Source organism: Nematolebias whitei, chromosome 17 (assembly GCF_014905685.2).
Source record: "Nematolebias whitei isolate Nwh7 chromosome 17, NemWhi1, whole genome shotgun sequence".
Taxonomy (NCBI): domain Eukaryota; kingdom Metazoa; phylum Chordata; class Actinopteri; order Cyprinodontiformes; family Rivulidae; genus Nematolebias; species Nematolebias whitei.
In genome coordinates, this window is record NC_056514.1 from 34,318,878 (window position 1) to 34,329,432 (window position 10,555).

Here is a 10,555-nt window from a genome sequence, read left to right on the forward strand (position 1 = left end):
GGAGTTTGCATGTTCTCTCCGTGCATGCGTGGGTTTTCTCCGGGTACTCCGGTTTCCTCCCACAGTCCAAAAACATGCATGTTAGGCTGATTGGTAACTCTAAATTGTCCCTAGGTGTGAGTGAGAGAGTGAATGGTTGTTTGTCTCTGTGTGTCCCTGTGATGGACTTGCGACCCGTCCAGGGTGTACCCGCCCCTCGCACAGTGATTGCTGAACATGGGCACCGGCGACCCCCGTGACCCGAAATGGAATAAGCAGGTAAAGAAAATGGATGGATGGATGGATATATAGTTTACAAATAGTTGAGCTTTTATTTTCTGGTTTCAATTGTGGATTTTGCAAATTATTATGAGAAAGATTATTTGTCAGCATAAGCTAATTGTCCTAACAAAGAAAAACTTCTAAAGAACATTACAGAAATATATATTTCTTTAAGCCTTTTGTCACTCTATAACAGTTTACACAACTTATGCTGACGAATGAAAGATTTGTCCAACACGCTGTTATACGTTGACGATGGAATGAAACATCCACTAGAAGTCTCTTTTGGAAGTTTACATCTTGTAACTGCTAACGAGTTGATCCAGGAAGCCGAAGCAGGAGGCCGGGGTCGACCCAGTCAAGCTTCGTTCTCGTAAACTTCACACTCACCCTTCTCTGCATCGGACCACCATTCAGACACTTATGGCAAATAAACGTTGAATAGGTCCAAATATATTGCAGGTATAAGTTACAGATATATTAGAAGTAAGTTGACAGAAATAAGTTAGACATACGCTACACGACGCATGTTAACTTTTGAGTGATTTACTTGTAAAACATGTGAACTTGTGTATAATTTATATATTGCTCGCCTGTAATTGAGCTCTAACTTTTATTAGCAACACGTCAACATACGCTGAAAATTTTGCGCTTGCACAAACTTTTAGGCTGGCATCAGCGAACAAATACCATCGTATAGCAGCGTGCCGGTACCTTGGTCAAAACTTATGTGACTTACACCAGCGTGTTACTTTACGACTTTGTTTTGTTTCTGCCAGGTGGAAATTTCTCTGAACCAGAAGATCCTGATTATCCTGACAATTCTTTGCAAATACTTCAAATGCCCAGTACGGAACACAAACATCACAGATTACAGACATTATGATTATACTGTAGATCAATTTCACTCCAGCGCATGTTCCAACAACTGCTGGTGATATTAGACCCTAAAGTAAACAGATTTGATGAAGTGTTGGTTAATAAAAAATGTTAATCTCTGAAAATAATTTGTCATTATCATTAAAATAAATTTTAATCAGCATTGCACCTCTTGTAAAACAAATGAATGCACATAATAATACTTTTTCCCTCTCTCATCAGATATAATAAATATGTCTTACATGGAGTATCCAATTCCTGAACATTTTCCTCTGATCTTTGAACAGATTCGAGGTAAAACAAACCAACTCTGAGACTTTATTTTGTATTTAAATTGTGTACAGTATTGGATAAAGCTGGATTATAAGATTTGCTTTTTATTCTTGTGTTGAATACTGTCTTGACTTTAATTCAGACTCATTTTCCAATTGAGAATTCTGTTGAAAATCAACTGAATGTCTACAAAGTGTTTTTTTTTTTTTTCTCTGTATATTTTCAGAAAACGAACTGGACATTTCAGAAGAATGCAGTTTTCAGGCTATTTTAAACCACCTGAATCTGACCAAAAACAGTGATACGTTCGCTGTGAGTCGACCCGTTAAACACCACAACCGTTTAACGTGGGTTCTGCTGGAGATGAAAATCTACGCCATCCTCGATGTGGTGAGCTCATAAAATGAGTGGGGGGTGTTTTGAGGGAAGTGATTGGTCGACATTAGATTTTGCAGCTGTCGTATTGTAATAATTGATTTAAGTCATATGTAGAGATTTTTTTTTCTAATTTTTCTGGTTAAATTTGTTTTAATCTAAACTCCATGTCTTTGCTCACAGAGAGAAACTGACCAGACTTTCATTTCATACATTTGGGTTTATTTGGTAAGCTTTAACTGCCTTTAAAACACACTTCTGTTGTGGTAAATCAAATTAAATGGTTGAAATGGTAAAATCTTCTTTTTTTCCTCTTGTAGTTGTTTAATTCTTATTTCTCTGATTGGGCTGTTAATTTTTTTTTTCTTGTGCAGAGATGGGACAATGAGCACATCTGGTGGGATCCAGATAAGTTTTGTGGAATTGATCATATTTTAGTTCCCACGCAGCTTTTGTGGATGCCAGATGTGACTATTGAAGAAATGTAAGTTTAGATTCACATTCACACACACACACATACAAATGTAGTTAGATTTTAGAAAAATAAAAGCTTTAACCACAAATTTAAATTGATTTCCTCCCACGTCAATAAAACACAAATGTTTAGTTAATTAGAGTCAGTTTAGAAGTAATTGTGTCGTGGAAAAAAGGGATTCCCAAAACAACCGGGTGTAAGCTCACAGGAGATCAATGCATCAACCAGGACACACTTATCAATGCTTTCACCTGTCTGAGGCTCTGATCCGTTCTGACTTGCTGAACAGAAAAAGTCAGTTTTGTAGAAACTTCCAGCCCCCATCCCCTCCCTGCCCTGTCCAGCTGTTATCTGAATCCCAGCTGCAGTCAGAAGTGGGAGGAAGTCTGGGAGCCAGCAGCTCTCAAGGACTTGTAAGAAAGACGTCACTGTAATCACATCAGTCACCTTGAGGATAATAGAATCATCTCTTGCTGTCCCTTTACTGACCGACCACATGAAGACTGATCATTACATAGAGTAGGGATCATGGAACATTTAAATTTTATTCACAATAACAATAAAAGAGCTGTGAAATTTACAGAGCATGGCGAGTGCAAATAAAACTAATTCCCTTGACAATTGTTTGAACTGAAGTTCACTGAAAGTTTTGTTCCAATAACAGCTGATTAGTCTCTTCACGGCATCCTAACCACATTGCGCAATGAAGACATATTTTATTTATTCATCATGTTAATTTACCTTTGGTTATGATGCAATACATGTACACACTATGAAGCAGTTATTCTACATATAAATCATGAAACACTGGATAAAAAAATTTGTGGACTATTTATAGTTGCAACAATGTCTGACACTTAAGACTGAAATATAGGATTTGTTTTGTATCATGCCATCCCTCTTTTTGTGAAACCAACAGTGCAGCAAGTTGCTCCTCACCTTTAGTTACTTCTTCTGGAGTGCTCCTGAAGTCACGTACAACCAGCTCTCAGGAGATTGTAAATGTCTCACACTAACTACATCCTGCAAAAAGCACTGGTCTGAAAATCAGATGCTTTTTTTATCAGAATCTAAAGAAATAAGAACATGTTTTCCTCTGAACGCCTACATAAAATTCCATACATGTGGGCAAACTGTGCTAATGCATACAGACACGGGTAGATAGAGCAGTTTGAGGTGCACTTCTAATGAGGATGTGCAAGGACATTAATATAAATTTGGAGGCTGCAAGGTTGTTTGTGACTATGCACGGAGGAAAGTGTTCTGTATTTGTATTGTATCTAGATTTTTAAATTGTTCGTATTTTAATGTATAGTTTTTATTATATGAATTTGGAGGTTGTAATGTCGATTACATGAATATGTAGGCATGAATACATATGTATTCTTACTGTATTTTCGTTGATAAACTGTATGTATTTTAATGCGTAGAAATGCCCAGGGACTGGAGTTGCGTATTAGCTAAAGCTATAAACTCTTTGTGCAACGCATCAGTCACAGGCGTGTTCTGTTCCATGTTTGTGTGCATTGTCCCTGTCAAATAATGATAATAATAATTTGCGGGGGTTTTATGAATTAGGTGGATGTGTAATTTATGGTTTGATCCTGTTTCGCAGCTGCAAAAGCCACACAATCTTTAGTTAGCTCTATTTGTTTGAACAGGACTCTGTTGGACCATTTTTGTCCCTCGTCCTGGAGCGAAAAGTGGAAATTGGAAATACCCTTTGTCCATCCATCTGTGCATGTTGTGAGCGCGATAACATTAAAAATAAGTGCGGTACCAACTTTCATTTTGGTGTATGGCTGCATCTACGCGTAAGAAAGTTATTTATTTGTTTTTCAAAAATGGAGTTGCCACGTCAAACTCAAAAATGGCCGCTTCCGTTTATATATGGCCAGCTCAGTCATTTGAGGAAACTATGCTTTCTAGTTTTTATATGGCTTAGGATTATATTTTCCTCAAATGATTGAGGTGGCCAGAGGGGTGGCCGAAGATTATTCTACAGTGGCCAAGGCCACAACTGGCCACCCCCTGGCTCCACCTTTGTGCCTGGTGGTGGATCAAATTGCTCCTCTGCTCTCCAGGATCCGTCACTCTGCATTGCTTCAGACAAGAAACAAATACTTAAAAAAGCCTACGTCTGTTTTTATACATATTAAGGTTAACTTGCATTCCAGTCCAGAAAAAAAACTAATCTCAACATCTACATCAATCACTATTCAAATTCTTCAGTGACGGGGGACATCATTGTATTGTTTACATATGCATTAGAATCACATAAAATGTGCCTTTGTTGCATAATTTAAAGCTCTGCCAGAATGTATATTTGTCCATGCTTATATTCTACTTCCTCTATGGAGTAAACAGGTGATGATGGAACAAGCAAGTTTAAAATCGTAAATCTGAAATGCTTTACTTTAATATGCTACATGTTGCATTATGAGTTTTGCTTGGCTTAATGTCTTCAGGATATTTTATTGTCATTTGTTGTCTCACAGGACAGAACAAGACAAAGCCTCTCCGAGTCCTTATCTCAACATACGAAACTATGGATGGGTGGAATTTAGAAATGATCAGGTGGTGATCAGCTCATGCAAGATGCGTGTTTACAAATTCCCCTTCGATGTTCAGAGCTGCAACATCTCCTTCAAATCAATCATGCACTCAGGTGAGCCAAGAAACGGTTCTTTTAGCTTCAGCTATATGTGGATGATGCACTCAGATGTGCATTTGTTCTGTGTTAACCTGCTTGGAAAACTTGTTCTTCTTCTCAGATGATGAAATAACATTATTCTACAATAAGAACAATACAATGATCACCGAGTGGTCCCGTGAAACTATGCAGACGCAGTACGAGTGGCTGTTTGTCAGCATGTCGGTCACAAGCAAAACTGTGAAACATTTTGGCTTCAACCAGACAACGATTGTTTACACTGTGAGTATTCATGGGTGGAAAGTGTTGAATTAACATTACATCCATCATTGACAAACTATAATCACAGCAGCCTGATCTGTTTCTGTGATCCTTTTTCTACAGCAAAAATAATTATTCAATCTTAGTCAAAGTTGGGTGACATATTACTTTAGATACAGCAGAATTTTCCCTCAGTCAAATCAACATGACAAAGACACTTGCTCTAAAATAGTAACATGTTAATCATAAAACTCATGTTTTTTTAATCTAAATAGAGCAAAAATATCTTATAATTACAGTATTTTCCGCCATACACGTCGCACCGCCCCAAATATGTCTAATAAAGTGGAAAAAGACATAAATAAGTCGCTTCACCATATACGTCGAATCTATTATGTGTCACCACTGACACGTTGCGTTTGTTACACGTCACCGCTGACAACCCGGAAACATGGGCCAAACCTACAAATGTGGGCCGGTGTTGTGCCAAAAATCGATGGGCTGCCAAATGGCGACCATGGGAACATGCACGGGAGGACTTTGACAATAATTTAACAAGACTAACACTTAAAACAATTATTCCTTTGCTCTAAAATATAGTAAAGGTGTGTCTTAGTCTAACTTTTCCTTAATAAATGCACTTTAATGGTCAAATCAGCTGCATTTCAAAAGCTGATATGTGGAGGAACGCGCAGAGGAACGACTCGCTGTGCATTTCTTCAAAATTTAACAAGATAACCAACTAAAACAATTATTTCTTAGCTCGTCATTATGTTAAAGGTGTCTCAGTTGAAGTTTTGCTTAATAAATGCATTTTAATGGTCAAATCAGCTGCATTTCGCCGGGGCGGTGCAGCGAAATGCAGCTGATTTGACGGTTGCTCCAGGCGAGCTGGATGAAGGTTGCAGTCTATGGCAAGCTGATTGTGTCATTAATAGTCACCTCACAAACCACTGTCTGCTGGGATGTTTCCATACTTTAATGTATAGTGTATTTTAGAATGGTTTTAACTGCATGTTTTTAATTGATTTAGCCTTGGTTTTAAAGTTTTTTAATCACATTTTTATTTTGTTTTTATAAGCCAGATGCCAAAGACAAATCTCCATTTCATTGAATGTTATGGACAATAAAGTTGAATTGATTGATTGATTGACCTTTACCTATTACATGACACAACGGCATGCCATACACGTGAGTGCCATCTAGCGGCTGAAAATGGCAGTGTTCAATATTTTCAGTCAGAATTAATGAAAACGGTCATATCGCAGCAGCACGGTGGCGCAACTGGTAGAGCTGCTGCCTCTCAGCGAGCGGGTCCTTGGTTCAAACCCCAGTCCAGGGGCCTTTCTGGGTGGAGTTTGTATGTTCTCTCCATGCATGCATGAGTTTTCTATGGGTACTCCGGTTTCCTCCCACAGACCAAAAACATGCATGTTAGGCTGATTGGTAACTTTAAATTGTCCCTGGTTGTGAGTGAGATAGTGAATGGTTGTTTGTCTTGTTTGTCTCTATGTGGCCCTGTGATGGACTTGCGACCCGTCCAGGGTGTACCCCGCCCCTCGCACAGTGATTGCTGGACATGGGCACCAGTGACCCCCGTGACCCAAAATGAAATAAGTGGGTAAAGATAATGGATGGGCTCATATCGCAGCCAAAAATTGGTTTATAAATATGGGAAAAAAAAACATAAATGAGTCGCTTCAGCATATAAGTTGTAGGGCATGCAAATTATGCAAAAAACAGCAACTTATAGACTGAAAAATACAGTACACCCAATAATCTGTTTTTTCACTTTATTCAACTGTCAATAATACTAAACCAAATGTTGCGGGGGGGAAAAATCAACACTATGTTAATTATACATAAAATGTGTAGGAAATGGATCTAGTATTACAATGATTGACACATGCATAACAACTTATTTTGAACAATGAACATTACAAGGAAAACTCTTCCCTTCGTTCCTCACTAGATCATACTAAACGTAGTTTAATAAACATAAAGTCAAAGATCCACTTTCTAGTTAGTACTCAAAAGGATTTAGCGTTTGCTCCTAAATACTCCATCCTTGTCTTTTTATTCTTGCGTTTACAGTTTGGGGTATCTGCTCTACGTCTTCTTTTTTGTTTCAGCCTCACGTACAGGTCTGGAATAGTTTCTAGATACTTTGCTGTTTTTCTGTGAGGATGAAAACATTTCTAGAAATATTACCGTGTTCACAAGGAAAACGATGATTTTTTGGATAAGTCTGAAACTCTCAAGCCGCAATCGGCTTTTTGAATAAGAGGTGAAATGGTTTGAAGAAACAAGATGTCCACTTGCCTTCTATTTAAAATTTTATTATAAGGTACACAATGATGCAACAGTGCAGGGGTACAAAAATGAAAACAGAAGCAGTACGTGCAAAGTAAAGATCGTACTCCTCCAACAAGTCATTTTGTGACAACACAAGTTGAAGAACACTTTCTTTCACACGCAAACAACAAAGTTAATCTCACATATTCTTTTGCAGGTAAACATGCAGAGAAGGTCTGTCCTCTATATTGCAAACTTCCTGCTGCCCGTCCTTTTCTTCTTGTGTCTGGACTTCGCCTCCCTCCTGATGTCAGACACCGGCGGCGAAAAGATTGGCTTCAAAATCACCGTGCTGCTCGCCGTCACCGTGATGCAGCTAATTCTCAACGACATTCTTCCCAGTTCCTCAGACAAGATTCCACTAATAGGTAAAGTTCAGCATTTCCCACCTTTCTTGAGCAGGACATGCTCAATTAGCAATGTGAATTTGCTTGCCCCCCCTCAGCTGTTTACTGTATGGGGATATTTGGTCTCATGCTGATCAGCCTCTTGGAGACGATTTTGGTGATTCATCTAATTGATAAAGATGCATCATCTCAAGACAACGAAACAACCGAGAACCGAAAACTGAACGAGAGTCAAGAGAACAACAGCTTCCACTGCTGCTTTTTGGGTGAGACTACTTTCATTTTCTACATCAACTCCCATTTTTCATCAGTCCCAAATAATATCAAATTAACCGTTTTGCTAATTTAATACAAAACAAACAACGTTGGATTTAAATGCTCACACACTGATGAGTTTTAATTTTTCAGGGATAAAGAAAATGAGCCTCTGTGCATCTTCCAATAATACACCAGCTGATGGAGCACCGTCAGTATATAAAGAGGTGAGAAGTGTGTAATTTTTTTAAGGCAGCATTTTGCAGCATCACATTTATTTTTGATTGTCAAAAATCATCTGTCCAGGTTAGCAGCGGCCACCACACTGAAGTGTCTCTTGCTCTAGAAAAGCTTTCAGATGAGATTGGAGAGATTAAGAAAACGCTCACGCTGCTCAGCTGCAGAAACAAAAATGAGAAACCTGGCTACTGGACCCGAGTGGCTCAGAAAATCAACAAAGTTTTTGCAGGTTTTTATGTCGTATCAACCATTGCGTTTTTACTGACCATCTTTACAATGTGGTATTCTGCAGATGACTAAGAATAAAAAAGTTTAAAAACTCTTCATTTAATTTACTTATGCATCAATCAGACTTATCATTCTTTTTTTTTAAATCTGTTATATATATGAAGTCTGTAATTTTTGCATGTAATTGTCATGCAGATGATCATGTTTGTCTTGTTTTTATCATACAACGAAAAAAATTGACATTATACCGGATCTTAGCTCATATATGAACTTACATGTTCTTGTTTGCACATTGATTATTATTTTTGTGGCTTCTCCATATGAGTTTTAAATAGCAAGTAGGTCAGTTTATTCATTAGCTGCTGTTATGACACTTGTGTCGCTAGAACTGTGGTATTTGAAAAACAAATATGTGTTTCAGTTATCCATAATAACGTGGTAAAATGTGTAATTTCGTGGAAGTGCTGTCCTCTTAAGATTCATATAAGTTGTGCTCAAAGCTGTGAAAATGAGGTGGTCAGTGAATGAATTGTTTCTGTGCTTTTTCACATCTGCATGTCAGATACTTCATGAATGTCATCAATAATTGTCCTGGAAGCTTGTTCTATAAACTATTTGTGTATTCAAATAAACAGTTTATAAACACCTTTGGTGTAAAGTTTCTTTTTGTTGTTGTTGTTGTTGTTGGAAGCTTATACACCAAAAGCGACTAATACCCCCCCCCCACCCCCCAAATTTATAACCCAACTTTTGGCTGAGATCAGACCACTCCATTCATTCTGACATGGGAAATATTGAACACTACCATTTTCAGCCACTAGAGGGCCCTCGGGCAATATGGCAAGCCAAGTGTCTCATTAATAGGTAAAATTGACTATTAATGAGACATCTGGCTTGCCATACTGCCACCTTTGTTTTGCTCCTAGAGCAAAGGTCAAATCAACCTCAATGGTCAATCTGATTTGACCATTAAAGTGCATTTATTAAGGAAAAGTTCAACTGAGACACACCTTTGCTATAATTTCGAGCAAACAAATAATTGTTTTTAAGTGTTAATCTTGTTAAATTATTGTTAAAGTCCACCTGTGCACGTTACTGCGGCCGCCATTTTGGCAGCCAATCAATTATTGGCACAACACCGGCCTACATTTCCAGGTGGTCAGCGGTGACGCATAACAAACGTGACACATCAGTGTTGATGCATAATAGATGCAAATTATACGGCGAAGCAACTTATGTTTTTTTCCCACTTTATTAGACAATTTTGTACTGATGCGACTTATAGGGCGGTGTGACTTTTACGGCGGATAATACGGTACGTACAAAGAGAGAGACATTGCTCACATCCAAAATAAACATCATCCTAGTAATGAAGGCGTTGCTTTGGTTCGTTGTAGTGAAGAAAGAATTGAGTCAAATGGCAAAGCTCTGGAATTACTAGTTAGTCGATGTTCCAACCCTCACCTATGGTCATGTGGTACGGAACGTGACTGAGAGAACCAGATCCTGAAACAAGCAGCCGAAATGAGCTTCCCTCGTCAGAAGACAGGGCTCAGCCTTAGAGATGGGGTGAGGAGGTCTGTCATCCAGGGGAAGTAGAGCTGCTGCTCCTTCGCATCAACAAGAGTCAGTTGAGGTGATTTGGACATCTGATAAGAATGAACACATTGGAAAGAGACCCCTGGCAGACCAGAATTTGCTAGATTCTATATCCTCTCTGGAAATGCTTTGGGATGTTTGGGGTTCTCTTCCAACCTGTTGCCTCCTTGAATCGACTATGAATTTAGAAGATGGAGATGTTTCGAGGTTGCCAACAAAGCACTTACTCGGAGCATGCTGAACTCACAATGCTAAATAATCTGTACACAGACAGGTGTTCCAAATAATGGTTCTCCGAGGAACACTGTTGCATGTTTCTTCATATATTTTTCAACCCCAGCTGCATCTTTTGTT

General features: G+C 38.5%; 1 protein-coding gene across 1 annotated transcript in view; it reads left to right on the forward strand.

Moving 5' to 3' along the window:
- LOC119423542 (5-hydroxytryptamine receptor 3A-like) overlaps nt 1–8,674 on the forward strand; it is an 11,571-nt gene extending 2,897 nt beyond the window's left edge. Inside the window, exons 4-14 of the mRNA XM_037690939.1 lie at nt 1,035–1,109; nt 1,363–1,434; nt 1,640–1,803; nt 1,972–2,016; nt 2,163–2,272; nt 4,762–4,931; nt 5,038–5,198; nt 7,690–7,900; nt 7,978–8,145; nt 8,288–8,361; nt 8,441–8,674. Coding sequence (XP_037546867.1) covers nt 1,035–1,109; nt 1,363–1,434; nt 1,640–1,803; nt 1,972–2,016; nt 2,163–2,272; nt 4,762–4,931; nt 5,038–5,198; nt 7,690–7,900; nt 7,978–8,145; nt 8,288–8,361; nt 8,441–8,674 — 1,484 coding nt within the window. The remainder of the gene's footprint in view (nt 1–1,034; nt 1,110–1,362; nt 1,435–1,639; nt 1,804–1,971; nt 2,017–2,162; nt 2,273–4,761; nt 4,932–5,037; nt 5,199–7,689; nt 7,901–7,977; nt 8,146–8,287; nt 8,362–8,440) is intronic.
- Nucleotides 8,675–10,555: the final 1,881 nt, after the last annotated feature.